This window comes from Vulpes lagopus, chromosome 4, assembly GCF_018345385.1.
Source record: "Vulpes lagopus strain Blue_001 chromosome 4, ASM1834538v1, whole genome shotgun sequence".
NCBI lineage: Eukaryota > Metazoa > Chordata > Mammalia > Carnivora > Canidae > Vulpes > Vulpes lagopus.
Genome location: NC_054827.1, coordinates 23,754,285 through 23,780,087, shown reverse-complemented (window position 1 = coordinate 23,780,087; position 25,803 = coordinate 23,754,285). Strand labels below are relative to the sequence as shown.

Sequence of the window (25,803 nt, the reverse complement as noted above, 5' to 3'; positions counted from 1 at the left end):
CCTCCCAGCCCCCCCACCCCGCCCGGGGCCCCCGCAGGCTCCCACCGGCCCCCCACCCGGGGGCCCCACCAGCCCCCTCCCAGCCCCCCGCCCCCCCGGGTCCCCCAGAGGCTCTCCACCAGCCCCCCTCCCAACCCCCCGCCCCCCGGGGCCCCCGCCAGGCTCCCCACCGGCCCCCCACCCGGGGGCCCCACCAGCCCCCTCCCAGCCCCCCACCCCGCCGGGGCCCCCCGCCAGGCTCCCCAGCAGCCCCCCACCCGGGAGCCCCACCAGCCCCCTCCCAGGCCCCCCACCCCGCCCGGGGCCCCCGCAGGCTCCCCAGCAGCCCCCCACCCGGGAGCCCCACCAGCCCCCTCCCAGCCCCCCACCCCGCCCGGGGCCCCCCGCAGGCTCCCCACTGGCCCCCCACCCGGGGGCCCCACCAGCCCCCTGCCAGCCCCCCGCCCCCCGGGGCCCCCCGCAGGCTCCCACCGGCCCCCCACCCGGGAGCCCCACCAGCCCCCTCCCAGCCCCCCCACCCCGCCCGGGGCCCCCGCAGGCTCCCCACCGGCCCCCCACCCGGGGGCCCCACCAGCCCCCTCCCAGCCCCCCGCCCCCCGGGGTCCCCCAGAGGCTCTCCACCAGCCCCCTCCCAACCCCCGCCCCCCGGGGCCCCCCGCAGGCTCCCCACCGGCCCCCCACCCGGGGGCCCCACCAGCCCCCTCCCAGCCCCCCCACCCCGCCCGGGGCCCCCGCAGGCTCCCCACCGGCCCCCCACCCGGGGGCCCCACCAGCCCCCTCCCAGCCCCCCGCCCCCCGGGGTCCCCCAGAGGCTCTCCACCAGCCCCCTCCCAACCCCCGCCCCCCCCGGGGCCCCCCAGCCCCCACCGGCCCGGTGAGCGGCAGCGAGGAAAGCCCGCCCCGGCGCCGCCCCCGCCCCCCCGCCCCGGGCGCCTCCGCCGAGCGGCACCCGAGCCCCGAGCGCCCAGTCGGCTCCCGCCATGGGGCGCCGCGCGCTGCTGCTGCTGCTGCTGCTGCTGCCGCGGGTGCTGGCGGCGCTGGGCGGCCTCGCGGGCTCCGGAGCCGGTGAGTGGGGCCGCGGGCGGGGCGCCCCGCTTCGCAGGGTGCGGGGAGGGCGGGCGGGGGCTTGGGGCGCCGTCGCTGTGCGCGCGATGCCCCCCCAGTTCTGCAGCGACCTTCCACTCGGGAGGGTGACGCGGGGCCCTCTGCGGCGCCGCCGGGCGACCGGGTGAGAGGTGACTCCTACCCGTCCAGCGCGGCAGGTGCAGGCGGAAGGGTAGGGGGGCTCGGGGCACACTCCCCTTTCCCTCACCGCACCCCGAGCGTGGGGGAGAGGGCTCTCTGCGCTCCGAGAGCAGGCGCACCCTCTTCCCTCCCCGGGTGTCGTGGCCTAGTGGGATTCATCTTCTAGCCATTGTCGTGGGGCCCGCACCCCAGCTCAGGGGTCACCAGGCAGCAGATTTAGCCTGGGGGAGGCGCGGGAAGACATAACCTCATTCCAGAAACAGCACAGGGAAATACGGGGGCTTGGGTCCGAGGCAGAGTTAGGAAGCAACTTTCTGTGGCGCTTGTTGAGGCCGACCCCAGGGCAGAGGAGAGCTGAGTGATGCCCCAGGGTGACTCAGACACCCACAGTTCCCAAGTGGTGGTGGGTGAGCGCTGTGTAGGAGGTGCCTAGCAGTGGTCCAACCACCTGGCCTGAGGATCTGACCTGGCAGGTGCCCTCATAGATTGAAGGCTGGTTTTAAATCATTTTAACGAATGCAGACTGTTGGTCAAGGTTGTGTTAACTAGTTCCAAGGAGGTGCTACTTCACTGAGTTGTCTTCCAGGAGGGATTCTAACCCACCAGATTTTTGCCTAACCTGGTGGAGCACCGGTACAGTGATGAGAAGCCCTTGTGTGGTCTTTTTTGCACCACTCCTGAAGCACCTTTAAAATTATTAGCATTTTTTAACCGAGCAGTGGTTACCAAAGCTTTCTGGCCTGTAGACCTCTTTAGGATGTCTGTTTTAGAATAGCATGTGGTCACCCTAACAGACTATGAGAAAGCTACCATATACTCAACAGATAAGTAAACATATTAATAAATATCTTACTTATTCACAGCAAGCATCTACATAAGTGAAAAATAATGTTTTGAGACCTGTCTGCAGATATGTAGAATCTATATGCACACTTGGTCTCCAGATGGAGAATCATCAAGGCAAAATATTTTTCCAGGTGTGACTCACCTGGGAGTGTGAGTCTTTGAGGGCTGACTGGACCCCTAAGTGGGATCCTTCTGGAAGGATCTGCTGGAAGTGGTAACAAAAGAGTTAATGCCTTATGAAGATTTATATGGTGGGTATACTGTGCCAAGTGGCTTTGTGGCCATTTAATCTTTGAATCTTTCTCTTCTGATCACTTATTTACCAGTCTCATTTTTTGGACAGAAAACTGAGATCCAGAGAGAGAAAGTAACTCTCCCAGGGTCCTATTGTTGTTAGTAAGCAGTCCCACCAAAAAGGCAACCTCTGTAGCTTGACAGCTGAGTCTCGGCTCCCATAGTAGTGGCTGGTAACATCACCTGTCGTCAGTGCTTTGGGGCAAGCTAAGTGAGATTGCCTGGATGGTACAGGGCAGAGTCATTAGCTGCCCGTTAGTAACCAATATTTTCTGAATATTTTATTTAAAATGTTTTTTATAAACCAACCCTTAAGAAAAAAATCAAACCCTAAGTAGCGAAGCTAAAAGTACTTAGAGGGATCTAAGCAAGACTAAGAAATGGTCCCTTACTGAAGAAGGGGTGGTCTACATAATGACCTTCCATTGTCAGCTTCCATTACACAACTTTCCATACCACTTTCCATTCTATATACAATTGTTTCTGGAAGTAGGACCATGGTGGGAGGTGGGGGGTGGGTGGTCTTCACTGCATCTTACAGAGATTTCTAGTACAGGCCATGTAGCTTATCTTTTCTAGTGACTAAAGATTGGCTTTTTCTTTTCTTTTTTAAATATTTTTTTAGATTTATTTGACAGAGAGTGCGCGCGTGAGCACAAGCAGGGGGAGCGGCAGGCAGAGGGAGAGGGAGAAGCAGGCTCCCTGAGGAGCAGGGACCCTAATGTGGGGCTGGAGTTCATGGACCTGAGTCAAAGGTAGATGCTTAACTGAGCCACCTAGGCACCCCTGGATTGGCTTTTTCTTTTTGAAAGTTAGGACAATATAGTAAATTTGATACAGTCAGGCCTTCCTGGTGCTTCCCTCTGAGGACCATAACAGGCATTGTTTGGACATTGATCTTTCAGGTTTGATAAACACAAGCTTGTGAGTTGAATAAGACAGATAGTATAGACCAATCAAACTTAAAGTATTCATAAGCAACCTATTAGCATTCTTATGAAGATAGTATGTAGGGGTGGGGGATAGGGTAACTGGATGACAGGCATTAAGGAGGGCACATGATGAGAGGAGCACTGGTGTTAGACTGTATGTTGGCAAATTGCATTAAAAAAAAAAAGATAGTATGTGGGACCCCAAATCCTAATCTAATTTTTAGATATGTCCGCACAGGATGAAAAATAAACTAGAGCCCAGACTTTGAACTTAGGCTTCTAAATGTGCAATTATTCGTGCAGAGTCTTTAAGATCAAACCAGAGCTGAAGAAGTAGCTGGGTCTCTTTGAACACAGTGCACCTGGGCCCCATTCTAATGCAAAAACTGGGAGGCGAATGGCAACCCCCCAATTCCACAGCCCAGAAAAGAGTTTCCAAGGATCGGTATTAGGGCAGTCATATTGGTCTGTATGGCACAGGACCCCCCGAGGGTTCTCCAGGGAATTAGTTGAAGGAAGGTCCTCTCAATGACCTTTTAACTGCAGCTTATCATGAAACAAGCTGTTCTCTTGAAGCTGAGGAAGCCAGGACCTCTCATGGATTTGCTTTTGTTTACCCATTGCAGAGGAAGTAAGGTGTAACGTGACGAGGCAGGCTGCATGTGGGGAAAGGTGCATTCCTGTGGCCTGGCTCTGCAATGGACAGCAAGAGTGCCCCGATGGGTCCGATGAGCAGTGTGGTAAGTGCTCCTCGCTGCATCGCATCCTCCTCCGTAAATGGTCCGTCGTGCTGTGTGCCTGGCTGACAGCCTCGGGTCTTGTAGTTTTCCTTCGGGAGGGCATATCCAAAAATATTGGGTGTTCTGAGTTGTTGCAGGCTTTCGGTAGGTAAGCCTAGAGATGTACGTGTTGGTAGCATTGCTATCAAACAAGTGTGGAGGGCTGGTTGGAATAGAAAAGCCACCAAAAAGCCTGGCTTCTCACCTTATCTTCTAGCTTAAACATGTGGCAGCTACTGAAGCCATAATATTCCAGATTGCTTTATAGGAAACCCTCGCCGACCCCAGTGCATACGATTACTTGTAAACAAACTAGTTCAACTCTCCTTGGAGCTTTTGCACAACAAAAAGATAATTTTTCAAATTGAGGACAAAGAAAATCATTAAACTGATAGACGCCAAGTTAGCCATTTGGAAAAGGTCTTCCTGAAATAAAGCTCAAACACCTCTGTGCTATGAGTGCTCCCAGCCCCAGGAGGGATCTCCAAGCACCTGTATATGTGAGGAAAGCCTCTTAACAGATGTCTCACAGCCTTGAGCAGTGAATACAGAAGGAGAAAATTCTTGATTAAAAGAGGAAGCACTGGGTGTTATTCTGTATGTTGGCAAATTGAATGCCAATAAAAAGTAAAATTTATTATTAAAAAAAAAAAAAGAGGAAGCCCCCAACCCAACCCCCCCAGAGCCTGGGAAGTGCTACATTTCCTTTCTCCACCCCACATGCATGTCAGTGCACTGGCCACCTACTGTAACTAATTTACTGTGAAACCTTTGATATTAAAAGATGTAATATTATGTAATATTACAGATTAGAATTAAATTTCACACTTGCAGAAGTGCCTTGTGCTCTGCTCCCCCGTACACTTCACTCCAGCTGTCCAGGTTTACTTGGAACTGCCAGGGGACATACTTAGGTGGAAATATTCGAAGGTCTCATTAGACTCCAGTTGTCTGAGATCTTTATATGGCCTCAAATGGGGCCAAAGGGGTTCAAAGAAGTAAACCTATAAAGCTGTACTGTCTAATACAGTGGCCATTAGCCACGTGTGAAGATTTGCATTTATTTAAATAAATAAATATAGTTCTTATACTGATCACACTTCAGATGCTCAAGAGCCCCATGTGCCTAGTGATGACCATTTTGGACAGCAGAGGTACCAACCGCTTCCATCGTCGCGGAAGTTTTTATTGGATGGCAGTGTTCTAGAAGCATGATGGGAGCATAAGCTTTGTGGGGCTGCTCGGTGATTGTCACGAAGGCAGGGGTACGGTGTGTGATTAAGGGCGACAAGGAAAGGACAGGCAAAGTTAGGATTGAGTCAGTGGCGGATCGGGACTTAATTGTTCTTTTGCTAATGAAAATAATTCCTATGAAAGCCCAGCTGAAAAGCTGTCAGCGCCCTGACCAACACCTCTTCCTCTCTGCTTCTCGAACACTGCCACCGGCCCCACAGAGGAAGCGTGTCGTGCCCATCCACAGGCTTGGCAGTGTGATGACGGGAAATGTATTTCTAGTAGCTGGCTTTGTGATGGTGCTGGGGACTGCCTGGACGGCTCCGACGAGGCGAACTGCGGTATGTACAATTTATTTTCTCTTTGGACATGTTCTCTGTGTGTTAGCAGCATTGATGAACTTCCGCGGTATTCAGTGGATCCAGCAAGTCACTAACTAGGTAGCCTTCTGCCGTACAGGCCACAGCACATGTTCACCGCTCACTGTCATCGTTCAGTCGTCCCCCGTATTACAGGTGGACACTTCATCCCCTTCTGCATTTTGCAAAATTGCCTAAAAGATTCTTGCCTCTATTGGCTTTTTAAACTCCTTTAGGGTGAAACTTCAGTATACAGAGTTGTGGCCACATCTCCAGGGGCTAGCATGCCCATTCAGTTCTTGGTTTTCTTTTCTTTTTTAAAGATTTTTTTTACTTATTTATTCATGAGAGACACAGAAAGAGGCAGAGACACAGGCAGAGCGAGAAGCAGGCTCTCTGCAGGACTTGATCCCAGGACCCCAGGATCACGCCCTGAGCTGTAAGGCAGACACTCAACCACTGAGCCACCCAGGTTTTCTTGGTTTTCTATAGGCCAAACCCATGAACACACCATAAATACCTAAATAAAGCAGCCTGCAGGTCAGCAGTGCCCCCTCACCGAGCCAACTCCTGCCTTTTTCAGAGCTCTTGACACCATGCCCCCGCCAAACAGCCCAGTGTCCGGGACGTCCTCAGTGTGGCGATGCTTGGGAACTCTGTGAGGGCCGTAAGGACTGGGAAGATGGGCTCGAGGAAGCACGCTGCTCCCCGAACTGTTGCCTGGAGGGGCAGTGGCAATGCAGGAACAAGGTGTGTGTCGAGGCTAGCTGGAAGTGCAATGGGGTGAACGACTGTGGGGACTCCTCGGATGAGGATGCCTGTGGTGAGTGCCCCCCTCAACCCCACCCCTCCTGCCTGTCCTTTACAGAGGAAGGTGGGCTGCCTTCTGCAAGTTGCATTTTCATTCCTCTGACTGGGGCTTCCATCCTATATCTAAAAACAGGATGTTTCCTAGCAATAACCAAGATTTAGTTATCCATGGAAACACTGAGCTGTCCTCAAATAGTGACTCTGCACTGGACACTCTAGGCAACGTGGCTGCTGCACAGAAGACCAGAGCACTGGTGTCTGAAGGAAGCCTCCTAACAGAGCCTCACGTCCTTGTGTAGTTTGTACGGAAGGGGGAAATTTCTCATTAAAGGAACTTGATGAGCACCATACACAATGTAGTGGAACCTCCAACTTCTCAGTAAACCACAATCCCGCTCGATCTTTCTAGAATTAAATCTGCAATACTGAATATATTCAGATTCTAACATTTTTACATGTATAAACTGGTTTCTCAAGAGGATCTTCCTTTAGGGCTCATGTTGACTGACTTTAACACCATTTCAATTAGAACTACTCAATACCAATTCAATTCTAATTCAGCTTTATTTCGGTCCAGTGCCCAAGTGACTTGACATCATCGTTATCCAGCCTTAAAGCCCAATTCGCTGAAAACTGCTTGAAATGGCAAAACTTTCCTTCCTACTTAGACTTACCTTGGGCTCTAGAAATCCTGCCCCACCTTACTGTAATAAATGTCTGTTTTTACTACCCTTTCCCCCACGGGCTGTTGGAAAAGGATGCTTTCCTTCCTACACAGCTTCCTGTCCAGACGACATGGTCAGATGTGATGAAGGGAAATGCATCCTGGAATCCCTGGTGTGTGATGGGGAAGCCGACTGCAGAGATGGTACCGATGAACCTGCCACATGTGGTGAGGACCCAACTACCGAGCTTCACGTGGGGGTGGGGAGAATCAGAGTAAGTCAGCCTGTGCCTTTATTACCACGGGGGCCCGCACTCTCAGAGAATGCTTGGACTAAATAATTATTCTTCAGTGATGGGTCCCCCACATTTTATAAGTTCCAAGCCTTGGCTTTGGTCTCCTGAGTGTGAGCAAAGGTTACCTGAGCCATAAAGCATTATCGCTCCAGGGAAATAGACTAAACACCTCAGACCCCTGGTTCAGAGACTTTCAACTCTGAAATTTCTGGAATACAGAAACAGACTTTGCCACTAAGAAGAAAATCATGTATTCAAGACCATATGATGAGTTCTCGAAGGATGTTCATCTAAGGATGTAACTAGAGGAAGGACTTAGGAAGACTATTTCCTGGTGAGGAGGAAGGCTCCTGAGCAAGCATCTCAAACTTTAAAAAGTTGAGATTCTCACTATAAAAATCAATATAAAATATAAAAATCACGTTGGTTGAATCTGTGGAGGAGGGGGCACCTGTCCCCAGGGCACTTTGTCATCTGTCTCATTTCCTCCTTAAACTTGGGCTTAGAAGTATATAATGAGACCTCTTCAGTGCTGCTAAGGTAAGGGCTGTGAAAGCAGCCTTCTGCTAAAGGAACAAATAAGACACAGAAAGCATGAACAATGGGACAAAGCTCAGGTTTCTGGTCCCGTGGAGATAATTCACTGAGATTAATAAATTACCACATCACATCCTGAGGTGCAAGCCCTGGCCACATGTATTTTCTAGATAATATAGGGAAGAGGTTGTTGGCCCTTCTGTGGGTGAGCAATATGCCAACATTTGAAATTGTCAGACTGTCCGCCTCAAAAAGTCCTTTCCCTTGCTCCGTGATTGCCAACTTTCCCCGTTCTACAGCCTTTCCCCAAAGCCCCCATATTCCTAGGTCAGAGGGCAGGGTCAAAGTTTATTCTTTAAGGTTCTACAGCCCTCACAGTGTAAGGGGTTCTAGCACCACAGTTTATAAGACATTTGATCTGTCCTGTACTCAACTGTCCTGACTGCTGCCCTGTCTCTACCAGGGAAAAACTGCTCCCTGGCCAACGGGGGCTGTGAGGGGCAGTGCAGTGTCACCACCTGGGGAGTCCAGTGTTCGTGTGGAGCTGGGTGGCAGCTACAGCCGGACGGGCAGAGCTGTGCAGGTCAGAGTTCATTTGGCCCATCTTCTGAAGTGTTTATTGCAGTAAGAGATACATGAAATACAATTTACCATCTTAGTTGTTTGAGGCGTATAATTCAGTGGCCTCCACTACATTCACAACACCTGTAAACATCACCACTATCCATCTCCAGAACTTTCTCACCCTCCCCAATGGAAACTCTGTCCCCATAATTATTTTTTAAAAAGATTTTATTCATTTATTTGACAGAAAGAGTGAGCACAGGCAGAGGGAGAAGGAGAAGAGTAGGGAGCCCCATGTGGGACTCAATCCCAGGACTCCGGGATCATGACCTGAGCCAAAGGCAGCTCTTAACCAAATGAGCCACCCAGGCACCCCAACTCTGTCCCCATTAAACAATAACTCTGTCCCCAGTCCCTGGAACCTTCTATCGACCTTCTACCTCTCTGAATTTGCCTGTTCTAGTCCTGTGTATAAGTGCAGTCCTATGGTATCTATCCTGTGTCTGGCTTCTTTCACTTAGCATGTCACTAACGTTCATCCATGTTAGAGCACATGTTAGGCTCTCCTTCCCTTTTTAGGGCCAAATAACTCATTGTACATGCCCCATTTTGTTTATCCATCTGTTGATGGGCATTTGGGTGGTTTCCACCTTTTGGCTATTGTGAACAGTGCTAGGAATATTGACACACACGTGTCCAAATCCCTGCTTTCAATACTCCAGAGTATACGCCAACAGTGGAATTGTTGCATAGCAGTAAATTCTATGTTTAACTTGAGAAACCTTCAAACTGTTTTTCACAGTGGCTGCCCTATTTGACATTCCCACCAGCAGTACACAAGTGTTTCTGTTTCTTCACATCCTGCCATTCATTCTGAATCAGCAATACCACTAAGAATGTTGCCAGGGTAACCTCCATCTGGCTTCTGTACCAGCCACACATCTGGGGTCGCTCTACTGATGCAACTCCATAGAGGCAGAGGCTGTCTGTCCCCACACCCAGCACAGTGATTTCCACATAATACATGTCCAGTGAGCCTCTGAAAGGGGGCCCAAAGGAGCAAAGCTACTCAAGAGATTGTTCCTTGGTCGTTTGACCTATGACTCTCTATCACCAGATATAGATGAGTGCTCCATGGCCTACGGTCCCTGTGGCCAGCTATGCCGTAACGTACCAGGCTCTTACTCCTGTGCGTGTATTCAAGGTTACCAGCTCTATAATGGCACCAGTTGTCGAGTTACAGGTGAGTTTTGATACCCCAAGCAAAGCTTAAGCTTTATCGTGTTTTTAGCAGTAATTATAGATAGAAGTGCTGTTCACTTTATGGTCTAGTATTAGAGGTAACTTAATTTTTTCCATAAAGAAGCTGGTATTACAACATTTCTTGGCCAATTCAAGTGTCAGTTGCTATTAGGTATCTTTATTTTTTTTAAGTTTATTTATTAAAGTAACTGCTATATCTAACATGGGACTAGAACTCATGACCCCAAGAATCAAGAGTTGGATGTTCTCCTAACTGAGCCAGCTAGGCACCCATATTAAATGTCTTTAAAAGAACTTATTCAATAGGCTATATGCCTAGGTTGCTCCAGCGACCCCACTGATACGATCTTAATGTGGCCTGTGCTGCTTTAATGATGGGACAGTTAATTCCATTTAGTTGCTGTGTATAAAGCATGGAGAGGACTTTTGTCTAGGTTGGGTAAGGCCTGAATCTGAAATCAAATAGACCAAATGTTCCAAAGATGAATGTGAACGTGTTGGAGTTCAGAGGAAGAATTGTGACTTAGGGTGATCTCTAAGTCTCCTCTGGACATCTCCTCTGGACACACCTGAGTCCAAACTTCAGGGATAAGTGGATTTTTAAAAAGATTTTATTTATTTATTTATGAGAGATACACAGAGAGAGGCAGTGAAGTGACATAGGCAGAGGGAGAAGTAGGCTCCCTGCAAGGAGCCTGATGTGGGACTTGATCCTGGACCCCGGGATCACACTCTGAGCTGAAGGGCAGACGCTCAACTGCTGAGTGTCCCTGGCATAAGTGGATTTTAGCATGGGAGATGGGACAGCATCTTCAGTTAAAGAGAATGGCATGAAAGAAACCCCAGTTTGTGTCACTAGTCCTTTTCCACCCTCTTTTGCAGATGGTGCTGTTAAAATTCTTATAGCGGCAGGTAGAGAGCTTGGGGTCCTGGATCGAAGAACAGGCATCTATGAGCCCCTGATACCTATAAAATCGAGGCCTACTTCTGTTGCATATGATCTTGAGAGAAGCATGTACTTTTGGGTGGATGAAGTCATAAATGTATTCGTCCTTGGGAAGCCAAACTCAGTTCCTCTCTATCCAGGTATATTTCTTGATGTTAAGAGCCCTAGCTGCTGCTTTTTTTTTTTTTTTTTTAAGATTTTATTTATTTGAGACAGAGAGAGCACTTGCGTGTGCACACAAACAGGTAGGAAGGTCAGAGGAGAGAGAGAAGCAGATTCTGCTAAGCAGGGAGCCTGATAGCAAGCTCGATTTCAGGACCGACCCTGAGATTGTGACCTGAGCTAAAGGCAGACACTTAATCGACTGAGCCACCCAGGCGCCCCAAGAGCCCTAACTTCTTAAAGCTACTTCAGCACTGTATAAGCAGCCTACGCATTCCTCTGGACATCTTCTGTGACTCACTTGTGAATCATGAGAATGTATACAATCCCAGTTGAGATAAAACCACACAATTTGGCTCAGCAGGGGCTTTGGTCGAGCATAACCAGAGATAGGAAATCACTATAAAGAAGCACAGAAGGTTTGGGCATGTGGTTTCAGGCCAAGGTTAGTCTCCGCTCCATCACCAGGTATCCGACTTTGAGCCAGTTGTTAACTCTTTGAAACCATCCTCAGTAAGGTGAAGGGGATAGCCTTTGTCTCATTGGGTAGGTGTGGGGATTCAAGTAGAATGGTACATGTGAGGAAGTGCTTGGCATTGTCTTGGGCATAGAAGTCCTCTGCTAGGACTTAAGAGGTCCAATTCCTAGCAGTTCCCCCTGAGACTTCTGGAATAGCTGTCACCCCAAAATGAGATGTTGCATTCTCTTGGGTTTCTGGGTTCTGCTTCTGCTAAGATCCTTCTCCGTCCCTACCACCCACTGTATCCTGGACATAGCACACCTCTGGCCCTCCTTCCCTGTGTCCCATTTGCCTCCTCATATAGCTCGAAATCAGAAGCTGTAGAAAAGTATAGGCCGAATATTTTTTTCAAGGCAAGAAGAAGGTAGAAGAATACAGGAACATAATACTGTCTCGTGTGTCCCCAGAACTTAAAACAGTGGACAGTATCTCTTTGGACTGGCTCACGGGACAGTTGTATTGGGCTAGCAGCTTCGCACGGGTTATCTGTGCTGGTTTGAGTGATGGTCGAGGTTATGTCAGAATCTTGGAAAAGGATCTGGTGCCCGAGCAGCTGATCGTGTTTCCCACAAAGAAGTAAGTAGTGTTTCTTTGAGACTGTATCCTAAATCACTGGTTATCTTAGACATTCCTTAGACATTGATAAGAGAACCCTTCAACATTTTCAACGTAGGTCTCATTTGCTCCAAAGATACCTTCATTTTAAGTCTAAATTGAATCCTACGGAGGCCAGCTTTTCAGTCCACTGAGTCTGAGGGCAGAAACTCGAGGATTCTTAGTGCGATGAACTGGGGCCTGTGCAAGAGCGCTAAGGGGGCCTGAATGTTCAGAACTGGATGTGTAGGGGGAGGGTGGGGGCTGCTGTTAACAGTGTGTGCTTGCACTGTCCTCAGGTCCCTGTATTGGGTAAATCGTGGTAAGAAAGGCATGAGAACCATTGAAGCTGCAGGAATGGATGGCTCAGATCGGAAGGTGCTTGCAGCTGTCACCGTGGAGGAGCCGGTAGGGCTGACGCTTGACCACGTGGCCGGCAGGCTCTACTGGATCAGTGAATATAAAGAGGTACTGGAGAGATGTCAGGGAGAAAAACGTTTTAGGAGGGGCTTGGTGCAACTGTGGGTAACTACAGAGTTCTCCTGAGTCTCGCATCAACACTGTGAGGTGGCTCATGGCCACGAAGACAGACAAAAGCAAGCTATGACAGCACGGTCTCCTCGGGTAGAGCCCGACTAGATCAACATAGGTTGGGAGACTTAGTGTGAATTTCCTAAACACTGCAGTCAAATGTAGCATTGGGATTTCCTAGTGGCCTGGCTCATATTCTGTGTTGTACCTGGGGTATAAAACCTTTTCAAGTGGCAGACCGCCTCCTTGAAAGCATGTAGTTCAGTACTTCTTTTTTAGTACTTACTTACACTCCTATTTCTAGGCCTTAATATTACATTTGATTTTATCTTATTTTTGGAAGCATCAAACTGGCAGACCAGTATGATGTAGTGACTAAAAGCATAGGCTTGAGAGTCATAGTCTTTTTCTAAGACTTTAATCTTTTTTAAGATTTTATTTATTTGAGAGAGAGAAAGTGAGAGAGCATGGTGGGGAGGGGCAGAGGGAGAAGGAGAAGTAGACTCCCCACTAAGCATGAATGGGGCTCCATTCCAGGATCCTGGGATCATGACCTGAGCCAAAGGCCTGACACTTAATCAACTGAGCCACCCAGGCACCATGTTTTTTTTTTTTTTTTTTTTAAGCAATCTCTACACCAGTGTGGGGCTCGAATTTACAACCCTGAGAATGAGAGTTGCATTCTCTACCAACTGAGTCAGGCAGGTGCTCCAAGAATCCTATTTTTACGTCTGTTACTTCAGCTATGATTTTGGCAATTTATGGCACCTCTCTGAGCTCCCACTGCCCTCTCTGTAGAGAGCTAGAATGCTTACCTCAATAAGCAGTTGGAGAGTGTGGGGAAAGGACTTGGTACAATGTCTGGATGCAGACAGTAAGCTATAGTAGCTACTTGTACAACATACCTGTGACCCCAGTTTGTGCAAGAAGTGGTCCAGCAACTGGCTTTGGCATTAGCCTCCATGAATCCTAAAATGCTTTCATCTTTATCAAGTTGATAGCACGTGAAGGTGTTGAATGGGCATCCACACAAGGGACACACTGACGTTGGCATCTCTTGCTGATGCTGGCCTGCTCTTATGACTCTAACCCTTCAGTCCATAGAGACGGTAAACGTGGATGGCAGTGGAAGGCACACCTTTCCGGAGGTCTTCTTGGAAGATGACAATCCGATAGGACTGGCTGTATTTGAGAACTCTTTCTTCTGGGCAAATAAAATACAGCTGTTTCACACTTCACCCCACGTCCCCAAGGAGAGAGTGGTATTGCTCAATGCTTCCATATCTGCTTTCTCTGTCCTCCACAAATCCCAACAGCCCAAGGGTAGGTCACTGACATGCTCATTGTTAATTGTTGTTGACCTAGAAGTTTTCTGTTCTTGGCAGAAAATTGAAGAAAGCCCAGCATCCTGTTTATATAGAGGGAAGTCAAATATTCATTGACTGGGAGTTAAAAGCTTTTGTTAATCAGAAATTATATGTCAGATTCAACTCAGATAATGCTTCTTAAGTGAGTTTGAGAGACTCATCGAAGCAGAGAGCTGAAACCACTATTTTTTTCTAAAAGAATCTTCCTATCTGCAAGCCAGGCAGTCATTTTGCCTTAACTCTAGGGGAGAAGATGCTGTTGGTTGAAGACTTTTTGGCCTGAGCTTAATATGGATAAGTAATTGCCACTCACCGAGAGGGGATCATGGGAGTTTAAAGGTCAGCATGCCTAACCTAGAAGGTAATGAGTACACTGGGATTTCTCTTAAGGCAAAGCTAACTTAACTCTCCTTGAGTATTAAGTTTTGAATTAGTATAGATCATCCTGAAATTGTTTCTAATCTATTTCTATTTTAAAATAGGCAGATACTCTGTATGTGCTCCAGGCTCATGTAGCCACCTATGTCTCCTGTCCCCTGTCCATCCCAAGGGCTATAAGTGTGTTTGCCCAGAAGGAATGTTCCTTTTACCTTCTGGTACATGTAGTGGTAAGTATGCTGGGTGAAATGGGCTGGGCTCAAGGAGGTACATTCCATGGTAGCCCTAGAAATAATGTAGCTTCCATTTTGGGATCAATCACTTTTACACTGAAAACCTTACTTTGATTAGTTCTTTTGTGTGTTAAAAAACATATAAAACTTACTATTTTAACCACTTCCAAGTATCCAGTGGCATTGAGTACATTTATATGTTTGTGCAACTATCTCTACCATCCATCTCCAGAGCTCTTTCATTTCTTTAAAAAAAAAAAGTTATTTATTTTAGAGGGATCATGCGGGCAGAGGAAGAGGGAGAGAGAGAATCCCAAGCAGACTCCCCACTGAGAGCAGAGCCTGAAGTGAGGCTTATTAACCTCATGGACTTGAGGTCATGACCTGAGCTGAAATCAAGAGTTGGACACCTAACCGACTGAGCCACCCAGGCGCCCCCTCCAGAACTTTTTCATCTTTCTAAACTGAAGCTTTATACCTGTTAAGCAATAACTTCCCATTCCTCTCCCCTCCTCCAACCCTAGACCACCATTCTACTTTCTGTATGAGTATAACTACTTTAGAAATTTCATATAAGTGGATTCCTACCGTATTTTTCCTTTTGTTACTGGCTGATTTTACCTAGCATACTATCTTTAAGGTTCATACATGTTGTAAGTATGTGTCAGAATTTCCTTTCTTTTTAAGGCTGAATCACCATTTATACTATATTTGGTTTCTCCATCCATCAATGAATAGTTGGTTTTGATTGATTTTATTTATTAAATATTTTATTTATTTATTCATGAGAGAGACAGAGTAAGACAAAAACACAGGCAGAGGGAGACAGAGGCTCCCTGTGGGGATCCTGTTGTGGAACTCGATTCCAGGACCCTGGGATCATGACTTGACCTGAAGGCAGATGCTCAACCACTAAGTCACCCAGGTGTCCCTGGGTTTGACTGATTTTAAAGCAGGGAGAAATAGCTTACACCACTCAGTTTTACCCAACAATTAAGTTAGTATGAGAAAGAAATCCTCCATAGTCTTATGACTATTGTGTATTCTGACTTAGGTTTGTAAGCAGATTCTACTTCAATATTGTTAGCATAAATTCTTCATGTTGTTTTGTCTTTCAAATATTAAAGCTTATAATCTCCATTGAACATCTTTATCCAAGTTACATTTTTTTGGAAAAATTTTATTTATTTGAAAGACAGAGAGAGGGGCACATGGGTAGCTCAGTCTTTGGCTCAGGTCAAGATCTGGGGTCCCGGGATTGAGTCCTACATCGGGCTCCCTGCAAGGAGCCTGCTTCTCCCTCTGCCTGTGTCTCTGCCTCTCTCTGTGTGTCTCCCATAAATAAGCACATAGAATCTTAAATAGAATAAGTGTATACAAGTGGGAGGAGGGGCAGAAGGAGAGAGAGAATCTCGAGCTTCATCTCACAATCCTGAAGTTATGACCTGAGCCAAAACTAGGAGTTAGATACTTAACCGATTGAACCATCCAGATGCCCCCCCAAATCACTTTTTTCTAATGAACACTCAGGTTTTAAGAAGGATAAATTATGTAAATATGTTCATGTTCTAACCCCCCTTTAAAGAACACAATTCTCAGGGGTAGCCACTGAATGTGATCATGGTGTATATAACATGCTGTTGTGCCAAATTCAGGACTTCAGCTTAAGTTGTATCTTGAACATTATATATAACCTTAAGTTAAACACCTAAGTAACTTTTTTTTTAAGATTTTATTTATTCATAAGAGACACAGAGAGAGAGAGAGAAAGGCAGAGACACAGGCAGAAGGAGAAGCAGGCTCCATGCAGAGAGCCTGATGCTCAACCACTGAGCCACCCAGGTGTCCCTAGTAACTTTTAAAAAAAGGCAATCAAGGGGCACCTAGGTGGCTCAGTTGGTTAAACAATGTCTTTGGCTCAGGTCATGATGCTGGTATCCTGGAACAGAGCCCTATGTCAGGCTCCCTGCTCAATGGGGAGCCTGCTTCTTCCTTTTCTCTTTCCCTCCCCCTGCTCATGCTTTGTCTTGCTCTCTTCCAAATAAACAAATAAAATCTTTTTTAAAAAAATAAAAATAAGAAGGCAGTTGAATTTAAAATTCTTTTTACTGAGATTTGTATGCCATGAGCAAGGATTTGAGGACATTACTGAATCCAATGGGGCACCATCCCAGCCCTAATCCTTGTGGTCCTGTGTTAACCTTTTAGCAAAAATTCGAAAGACTCAGTGCCTTGGGAAAGCAGAGCAATGCTTCATTTGCCCAGATGACTCCCTTCTCTAAGGAAGCTAGGGCATTCATGTTGTATATGTGCTTCAGAAGTGAGCTTGATAAGACCCCTTTCTAGGTGTACCTCAGCTGGAGAGATTGGTCAAGAAGGGAGCATGGGGTTTATCTGACAAATGGCCAAACAGCAAATCTCTCCTCTTTCTTGGTAGAGTTAAAGCTTGTGTTTTCTTCTGGCAAACGTCTCTACTTGTTGAAAGTTGGTTTTATGGGAACTGCTATAGAGAGAACCCTAGTTCAAGAGCATCCTAGGAACATCTATTTACTGGATATTGACTGGAAAAGAAATCTTATCTACTGGACAAATGCTCAGGGACAGCTATTCTGCTCAACTGGCTATTCAGGAGAAAAGCAAGAGATTTGGACAGAGCATACAGGTAAGCTGGGTGGGTATTTGGATTTTCCCCTTTATTTTCTGGCTCTAAAATTAACTAGAGCCAAAACAAACAAACAAACAAACAAAAATCTACCTGTTCCTGATCTGAATCAACCTTAATGCCAAAGAACCATTTTAACCTAATTTAAATACAAACTGTAGGGGATCCCTGGGTGGCGCAGCGGTTTGGCGCCTGCCTTTGGCCCGGGGCGCGATCCTGGAGACCTGGGATCGAATCCCACATTGGGCTCCCGGTGCATGGAGCCTGCTTCTCCCTCTGCCTGTGTCTCTGCCTCTCTCTCTCTCTCTCTCTGTGACTATCATAAAATAAATAAATAAATAAATAAATAAATAAATACATACATAAATACATACATACATACATACATACAAACTGTAAAAAAACAAAAACAAAAACAAAAAACTAAAAACAACAACAAAAAAAACCTGTCTGACTTACCCTTATACTGAGGAGAGGTGCACAGGCCCGTTAAGAGGCTACCATGACTTGGGAAATCCTAGGGTCAGTGATAAGTTTTTTGAAATTCTATTTTTCTGGCCTTAAGTTTGGGTGGGATAGAAATAGACCTTAAATATTTCAATTTTGCATTGCAGATTTTTCTTGCACTAATTTAGAAGTCATTTGCAATGCAGATTTCTGAGAGAACTAGCAAGAAATTTTCTTAATGTGATAATATATATTTTCTCTCCTCCCACACTGCTGAATGGCACAGCCCATCCTTAGCACCCTGTACTCCAAATAAAGGCAAACATCTACTTTATAAAAGGGAACTGGGGCTAGAGCTTAGGGTGAGTAATTTGATTTCTGAATGTCTGTGTCCTGTGTACTCTAAGTACCAATGATACGCTTTACTACAAGAAGCACCATGTTGAAATGCATGTTCCTGAGACATCCTTCAAAGTAGTGGACTTTATTGAGTCCTGTGGGCAAGCACAGGAAGTTCTAGTACCTACCCCAGAGAACTTTCAGGAAAAAGTGAAATGAGCAACATCCTTGTAATACATCTGATGGCTGTCTGAGGAAACTCATGATTTTGAATTTCTTCCCATTTCTCCCCACCAGTTAAAATGCCACCTTCACTCCACTGTTTAATCTTAGCTATTAGATTTCTGTGTTAGAATGATCACATCAAAGATTTGGAAGGAACTGGAAATTACATTTGAGCTGACTTTCTAGTGTGGAATGTTGAGACCCTGTGGTAGGTGGCTCTGAAAAAAAACTATATCTATATATCCATATCTATATCTATATCCCTGGTTACTGGCACAGAGACCCTAAGACCTTTGTAACTTCCCGAATGATAGCATCTGACACAGAGCTCCCCTAAGTTCTTTGGAATTTTCTAGGTGATAGGAAGAGCTCGGTTTGAATGAAGCAAATTTGGTGGGGTCTGCAATGCAATGCAAAATTGAATTTAAGGTACTCGGACTTGAGGCTAGAAAAAAATTTAAAAACCTTCCCACTAAAAATAAAATAAAATAAAAATATAAATAAATAAACAAACAAACAACAACAACAACAAAAACCTTACCACTGACCCTGGGAGGTTGTTTACCAGAAGGACCAAACCATGACAAAGCTTAGAACTTTCAGCCCCACTTTCTGTTCTCTGGAGAGGGGAGAGGGGCTGGAAATGGAATCAGTGATCAATCATGCGTATGTTATGAAGCCTCCATGAAATCCCCAAAGTAAGGGGTTTGGTAAGCTTCTGGATTGGTGCTATACTCCATCTCTTTGGGAAAAAAAAAGCTCCTACTTGTGAGCCCTTTGGATATTGCCCTATGGATCTTTGTCCAGCTATTCATTTGTATCTTTCATGGAATAAACTAGTGAATGTGTTTCCCTCAGTTCTGTGAGCCACTCTAGCAAATTATCAAACTCAGGGGGGTTGTAGGAAACCTGATTTAGAGCCAGTGGATCAGAGTACAGGTAACAACTCAGACTTGTGATTGGCATCAGAAGTGGGGGCAGTCTTGGGATGGAGCCCTTAAGCTGTGAGGTCTGATGCCAGCTCCAGGAGGACAGTGTCAGAACTGACTTGTAGGACATTTGGCTACTGTCGCAGAATTGCTTGGTGTAGGGAAGCCCCTCGGACCCCCACATCTGGTGTCAGAAGTGTTGGAAGAGTAAAGGAGCCATACAGGTGTGTTTTTCCCTGTACAGTGGCTGAAAGCTTGAAAAAGCCAGGCAGGCCCTTCTCAGCAGGTATCAGGCTGGTTACTAGCTATCTGGACTTGTTTGCAGATCTCAGGGCCTTCTTAATGCCCACGAGCATGCAGCTTTCAGCTTACCCTTACATCAGAGGGTACTAATACCAGTGTTTTCTCTTCTTTAAAAAAAAAAGATTTTATTTATTTTAGAGAGAGAAAAAGCACACAAGCAGGGGGAGTAGCAGGCAGAGGGAGAGGGAGAAGCAGACTCCCTGCTGAGCAGAGAGCCCAATGTGGGGCTTGATTCCAAGACCCTGAGACCATGACCTGAGCTGAAGGCAGATGCTTAACTGACTGAACCACTCTACTTTCTTTTTTTTTTCTAAAAAAAAATAAAAAGGGGGATTTACTTATTAGAGAGTATGTGCATGTGAGCACACGGCAGGTGGAGCAGAGGGAGAGAGATACTTAGGCAGAGCGCATGCTAACTGTGGAGCTCAATGTGGGGCTTGATCTCATGACCCAGAGATCACAACCTGAGCCAAAACCAAGAGTTAGATGCTTAATCACCTCCGCCACCCGGGTGCCCAGTGTTTTCTCTTAAATAAGCAATCTTGTCCTCATTAAAAATTGAGGCTGGGAAATACAGAGGAGATTGCTAATAAAAAAAAATGAAAAAGCTTCAAAATTCTGTTTTAGGAAAAAGTGCATGTCTTTAAGAACCTGCATAGAGGGGCACCTGGGTGGCTCAGTTGGTTGGGCATCTGCCTTCAGCTCAGGTCATGATCCCAGGGTCCTGGGATCTGGCTCCACATTAGGCTCCCTGCTCAGTGAGGAACCTCCTTCTCTTTCTCCCTCTGCCAGCCGCTCCCCCTGCTTGTGTGCTCTCTCTGTCTCTGTCAAATAACTAACTAACTTACTTAAAAAAAAAAAAAAAAGGAATAACCTGCATAGAATCACTCAAAGAGGGGCACTGGGTAGCTCAGTGGTTGAGCATCTCTGCCTTTGGCTCCGGTCATGATCCCAGGGTCCTGGGATCGAGTCCCATGTTGGGCTCCCTGCAGGAGCCTGCTTCTCCCTCTATGTCTCTGCCTCTCTCTCTCTCTGTGTCTCTCATGAATAAATGAAATCTTAAAAAAAAAAAAAGAATCATTCAAAGAATATTCTGTGGCCCTGGCAACTGGGCATTCAACCTTGAATCTGCACAGTACCAGTTAAATCTAATGCCAGAGAGAAAGTGCATCTTCCGTGCAGATGGCAGGGCCCAAAGGAGAAGAGAGAAGCTCAGCTGGGTGTGGCCAGTCTTTTCTTCCTAGCTGGCCCCCTTTATGTCCCTTCTTTCCTGGAGTGACTTAAGGAATGTGGAGGACACTTCTATGCAATTTCCTCCCCATGAAAGCATGAGGAATAGTAAGACCTCCCACCCTAACACCCAGGAAGTAGAAAGAACTAGAACACATGAAGCCTGTGAGCCTGTGTGTAGTGACTTCTCCATTCCGCTATCCACACCCCAGTTTCATGGCTTTTCTGTTTGTCAACCTGCCTGGTAGTTAACATTTGAGTTCTTAAACATATCCCAGCACACCACTCAGTATTCTCTTGAGAACCAGCTCTCCGGGCGGGGGCGGGGGTGGGTGGGAGATGTGTGCGTATATACAGTATATATGTTTGTAATAAAGCTTAACTGTTAGAAAGGTGGTAACACAATTTACAAATACAGCATTGTTATAAACTTCATATAGCCACATGATTTTCAGATTGGCTACCCATCTGAAAGTATTCAGAATTTAAAAAGCTGTTTATAGTTGCAATTCAATCAGGATTTAACAGAATCCAACTTGAATAAATGCTTGATTGCTATCTGGTTTGCTAGACAAGTCGCTGCCATCACCGAGTAAATACCGTCCTTACCGTAATGTTGTTTGACACTTGTTTCTGTAAACAAGTAAAAAGTGCAGCAGTGAAGACTAATTGGAATTAGTTTATTGACATAAAAGACTTATTTGTGGATTTGGATAATCGTTTTTCAAATACTAGGAAAACATTTTCCCAACTTTTGTGATATTTAAAATGTAATGGCTGTAGATGTGACACATGTAAGTTTTAACTCGTAATATCAACATTTTTCTTTACCTCTTAAGTCCAGACCAGGAGTTGTCAACCTCTTTCTATAAAAGGCCAGATATGAAATACTTTAGCCTGATGGGACATGCTGCAATTGTATCTCAAAGGAGCCATAGACCATATTTGCACGAATGACCATGGAGTGTCCCACCAGAATTTACGTAAACAGACTTCAGGCTGAAATTGGCCTGAAAGGGCCATTGTTGGTCAGTCCCTCATCTAGAAAACAAAACCTAAAAACAAATCAAGCCCTGATTAGGAGCATTTGCTCATTTCTCTGGTCAAAAATACTCCCACAGCGCCAGATTTCAAGCTCCCAATGTAATGTCACTTAATAGGAGTTAGGAAAGGGTGTGCGGTAAATGCAGGAAATGATGACTTGAGTATTTTCGTTTCAAATACAATTAAGTTAATGTAACTAGGTTTGGACAGCAAGCTTGCAGCAGTCCTGCGTTTGACAGCTGGCCGTTCCGAGCTTGTGCAAACTAGCTCCCACATACCACGATAAAATAATGGATCCTATCCTAAACTATTCATAGGTACAAACTCCAATCCTCAAAACAGGGAAGCACTGTGTTCCTATCATGCATTTACAGAAACTGAGGCCCAGAAATTAGCTGACACCTTATTTTGGAATGTGTTTCAAAAATGTCAATCTGGCTTGCTAGCCTAATGCTGCTCTTAACTTTCATGCTATACTGCACCCGGAGTAGGTACTACCTAGCTGAGACCCTTTGTGCAGCTCTGGTGGGCGGGATGGGAGTAGGGAGTGCTTGGTGGGTTAGCACCCAACTCTGTTGCACTTACAGGCTGCCACTATGTGGCTTTTCTATACTTGGTGCCTATCCCATGTGTGTCTTCTAGCGATAGGTCTCCTCACTACCATCCATTCTACCCGTGACCTTTTATACCCCTGCTGTGTTAACACTTCACCCAGTCTCTGCTTTCCCATAGCAATTTCAGTCCTAGGAACGTGCCATATAATTGATTGATTTTCATACTTACCTGATGAAGAGGGATGTGAATCCAAAGTTGCCAGCCTGCATTCAAATGTAAGCATTGCCACTTAGATACCTAACTTAGAAAAGACGGAGAATATCTCCCTTACCAGCTGGTCGTAAGGATCGCATGAGCTCATGTGACAGAGAAGATGCTGGAACCAGAGTAGGCAGGATGGGACTCCTCAGGTGAATGAAACATGGAGGCTTGTTAGGGACCAGTCTTCGCCTCCCTCCTAGCGTCTCCCTTCCACCCTTGACCCAAAATGTTAAGACTGCGCATGAATGTATTTGAACGTCCTTTCCAATGGGAGTCACTTTTCCCCCTCACAGTCTGCTCGGCAAGTGTGGACATAGCCACTGGGAACTTATACTGGCTGCCCTGTGACCGAAGTGCTATCCAGAAGACCAGAGTCACTGGCGCAGACACACAGACCCTCTACAGAACAGGCGGCATTATACTACATCTTCTTCTCGACTGGCCAAAGAGAGTGCTCTACTGGGTAGAGAGTGGGAAACACTTGCAAAGTATGACCCTCAATGGCAAAAATAGACAGCAAGTATGGACGGGCACCTGGACGGCAGACACCCACATGGCCTTAGACCTTGGCTCGTCTAGCATTCTCTGGACGACCAAAGGGTCAGGTAAGTTAGAAGGAGCTGGGGAATGGTGGTGAGAGTTGCTCCAGCAGGAGGATTCTGGTCATTCCTAGAACCAGCTAGACCTAGGCCCGAATTCTGGCCCTCACAGTTAAAGCTTGAGCACACACACCTTGCCTCAAACCCGGTTTCACTTCTAAGTCTAGGATTCTGACCGAAAAAGTAGAAAACTTCAGAGCTAACGTACCCAGTAGCCTATTGTTCAGACCGTGTTTCTATTTCCACGAGCAGAAGTAGCAGGACCCAACCTGGCATTGCCAATGAAGCAGAGGTGCCTTGGTTATACTTGATACCAGATACAACTTTCTACCTTATAGCTGACCCTGATGGTCTTCTCAGCCAGGAGCCCTCCCAACGGCTGGCACTTGGGCAGGAGACTGTGTTAGCATCCTGCATGAAGGACAGTAAAGGCACACCCGGTGCTTCCACCTGGCAGATCTTGCTGTCCCGGAGCTTTAATACTCTCCGGGACTATCTTTACCTATGAAATTCGATAGGAAGAATCTGTGCTTATTTTCATTTGGAGTCATTGAACTTCAATCGCATGATACCCATGTCCCAGCCACCGCCACCCCACTGTCACAGGTTACTTGTTCTCTGTCAGCTTGTAAGAACTTGACTCTTCCTTAGGGTTGCAAAGTCTGAGTCTCCTAAAAAATAGAACGTACACTTTGAACAAGACCTGGAGTGATGGCATTGTAGCAGCTCACGAGCCCTACCTGGTGACCCTGCAGAGAGGAGCCCTCCTGCTATGGAACAGGAGGATGCCGGAGCCCTTCTCACTGTCAAAAGAGCCATACGTACGGAAAATGATCATCCTGGCAGAGAATCAGCAGGTTTCAGGTGAGTCTTCCTCTGTGGGGTTCTTCTTTGAATCCACTTTGTCTGCCTCTCATCAGTATGTTTCCAGTGGGTAAAATCCTGGGTATCTTTGTATTGGCAGTTGTGCTGGCCCACAGTTCAGCCGGCCTTCTCCCTAACCTGACCTTAACACTGGAAGAGTAAGAATCATCTGACACTTTTCTGAAAGTTGCTAAATGACACAGACCCCAAGCAAAACTCCAAGTTTTTTTTTTAAGATTTTAAAAATGTATTTATACATGAGAGACACAGAAAGGCAGAGACACAGGCAGAGGGAGAAGCAGGCTCCCCATGGGGAGCCCGATGCAGACTCCATTCCAGGACCCCAGGATCATGACCTGAGCCAAAGGCAGACACTGAACCACCCAGGCATCCCAAAACTCCAAGAAATTTGCATGCCAGAACCCCTTTGGGAAATCCTCTTGTACATTAGCATATTAAACATCTTAATTGGGCAATAAGGAGATCCATTTGATTTGTCCTAAACCACTTTCCCAAACATTTTACTGAGGACCCCCTTCAGTAAACATCTCATGGAGATCCTTTGCGAAGCTGCTCTTCTGGGGCCGTGGATACCAGGAAAAGCCCTTCCTTCCTGCTGTTAAAGTTACACCTGTAGTTGTTTTTGTTTTTACATTTTTTGAATTTAAATTCAGTTTGCCAACATGTAGTATAACACCCGGTGCTCATCCCATCCAGTGTCCTCCTCATTGCCCACCCCCCAGTTACCCTGTCCCCCCACCCACTCTGCTCCCCTCCTATAACCCTTTGTTTGTTTCCCAGAGTTAGGAGAGTCTCATGGTTTGTCTTGCTCTCTAATTTTTTCCACTCAGTTGCACCTGTAGTTTTTTAAGGCTGCTTTGTTTCTTTTAACATAAGCCTTTGGCCAGGACGAGAGCCCAAAAAAAAAAAAAAAAAAAAAAATCTGATCCTGGCTCTTGTGGCGGAAAAAGAAGAAATCCAATCTCACAGGATTCGGGGGGGGGGGGGGGGGGGGGGGGGGGGGGCTTTGTCAGCAAAAGCATCCAGAAGTCCCAAAGAAGAGTAGAGGCAGAGAGGGAACAGACTCCTCTCTCCTACGGGCCCACTCTAGAATCCTCCCTCGCCCTCTTCTTTCTGAGCCACCTTACCTTTTGGTTCATTGGTGCCTGGTTTCACCTGATCATCAGGGCTAAGAAACATTAAGCATGGGAATCTATTTCTTTGGGGGTAAAGGTGTGCTAAGAAAAGGTCAACTTTTTAGTAAAAAATCCAACTTGGCATCGACAGATGAATGGATAAAGAAGCTGTGGTCTATGCATACAATGGAATATTCCTCAGCCATTAGAAACGACAAATACCCACCATTTGCTTCCACGTGGATGGAACTGGAGGGTATTATGCTGAGTGAAGTAAGTCAGTCGGAGAAGGACAGACATTATATGGTCTCATTCATTTGGGGAATATAAAAAATAGTGAAAGGAATAAAGGGGAAAGGAGAGAAAATGAGTGAAAATATCAGTGAGGGAGACAGAACATGAGAGACTCCTAACTCTGGGAAACAAAAAAGGGGCAGTGGAAGGGGAAGTGGGCGGGGGGTTGGGGTGACTGGGTGACGGGCACTGAAGGGGGCACTTGGCGGGATGAGAATTGAGTGTTATGCTATATTTTGGCAAATTGAACTCTAATAAAAATAAATGAATGAATGAATGAATGAATAAATAAATAAATAAATAAATAAATAAATAAATAAATAAATAATCCAACTTGGATAATTCCACTAACTGATCTGTGA

The 25,803-nt window shown here is 46.5% G+C and overlaps 1 protein-coding gene across 7 annotated transcripts in view; it reads left to right on the top strand.

The window, feature by feature from the left end:
• Positions 1-949: 949 nt before the first annotated feature.
• The window catches only part of LOC121490090 (prolow-density lipoprotein receptor-related protein 1-like), a 43,754-nt gene continuing 18,900 nt past the window's right edge, over positions 950-25,803 (top strand). For 4 of the 7 annotated variants that reach the window (XM_041753692.1, XM_041753693.1, XM_041753695.1 and 1 more), the window contains exons 1-15: positions 950-1,065; positions 3,944-4,057; positions 5,551-5,670; positions 6,272-6,511; positions 7,277-7,390; positions 8,459-8,578; positions 9,677-9,802; positions 10,705-10,908; positions 11,858-12,026; positions 12,344-12,512; positions 13,673-13,898; positions 14,425-14,550; positions 16,991-17,215; positions 22,842-23,153; positions 23,799-24,011. In XM_041753692.1, coding sequence (XP_041609626.1) covers positions 981-1,065; positions 3,944-4,057; positions 5,551-5,670; positions 6,272-6,511; positions 7,277-7,390; positions 8,459-8,578; positions 9,677-9,802; positions 10,705-10,908; positions 11,858-12,026; positions 12,344-12,512; positions 13,673-13,898; positions 14,425-14,550; positions 16,991-17,215; positions 22,842-23,153; positions 23,799-24,011 — 2,563 coding nt within the window. In that variant the 5' untranslated portion in view covers positions 950-980. Of the gene's footprint in view, positions 1,066-3,943; positions 4,058-5,550; positions 5,671-6,271; positions 6,512-7,276; positions 7,391-8,458; positions 8,620-9,676; positions 9,803-10,704; positions 10,909-11,857; positions 12,027-12,343; positions 12,513-13,672; positions 13,899-14,424; positions 14,551-16,990; positions 17,216-22,841; positions 23,154-23,798; positions 24,012-25,803 lie in introns of those variants that run through there. The other 3 variants (XM_041753696.1, XM_041753697.1, XM_041753698.1) reach the window with 3 other exon arrangements.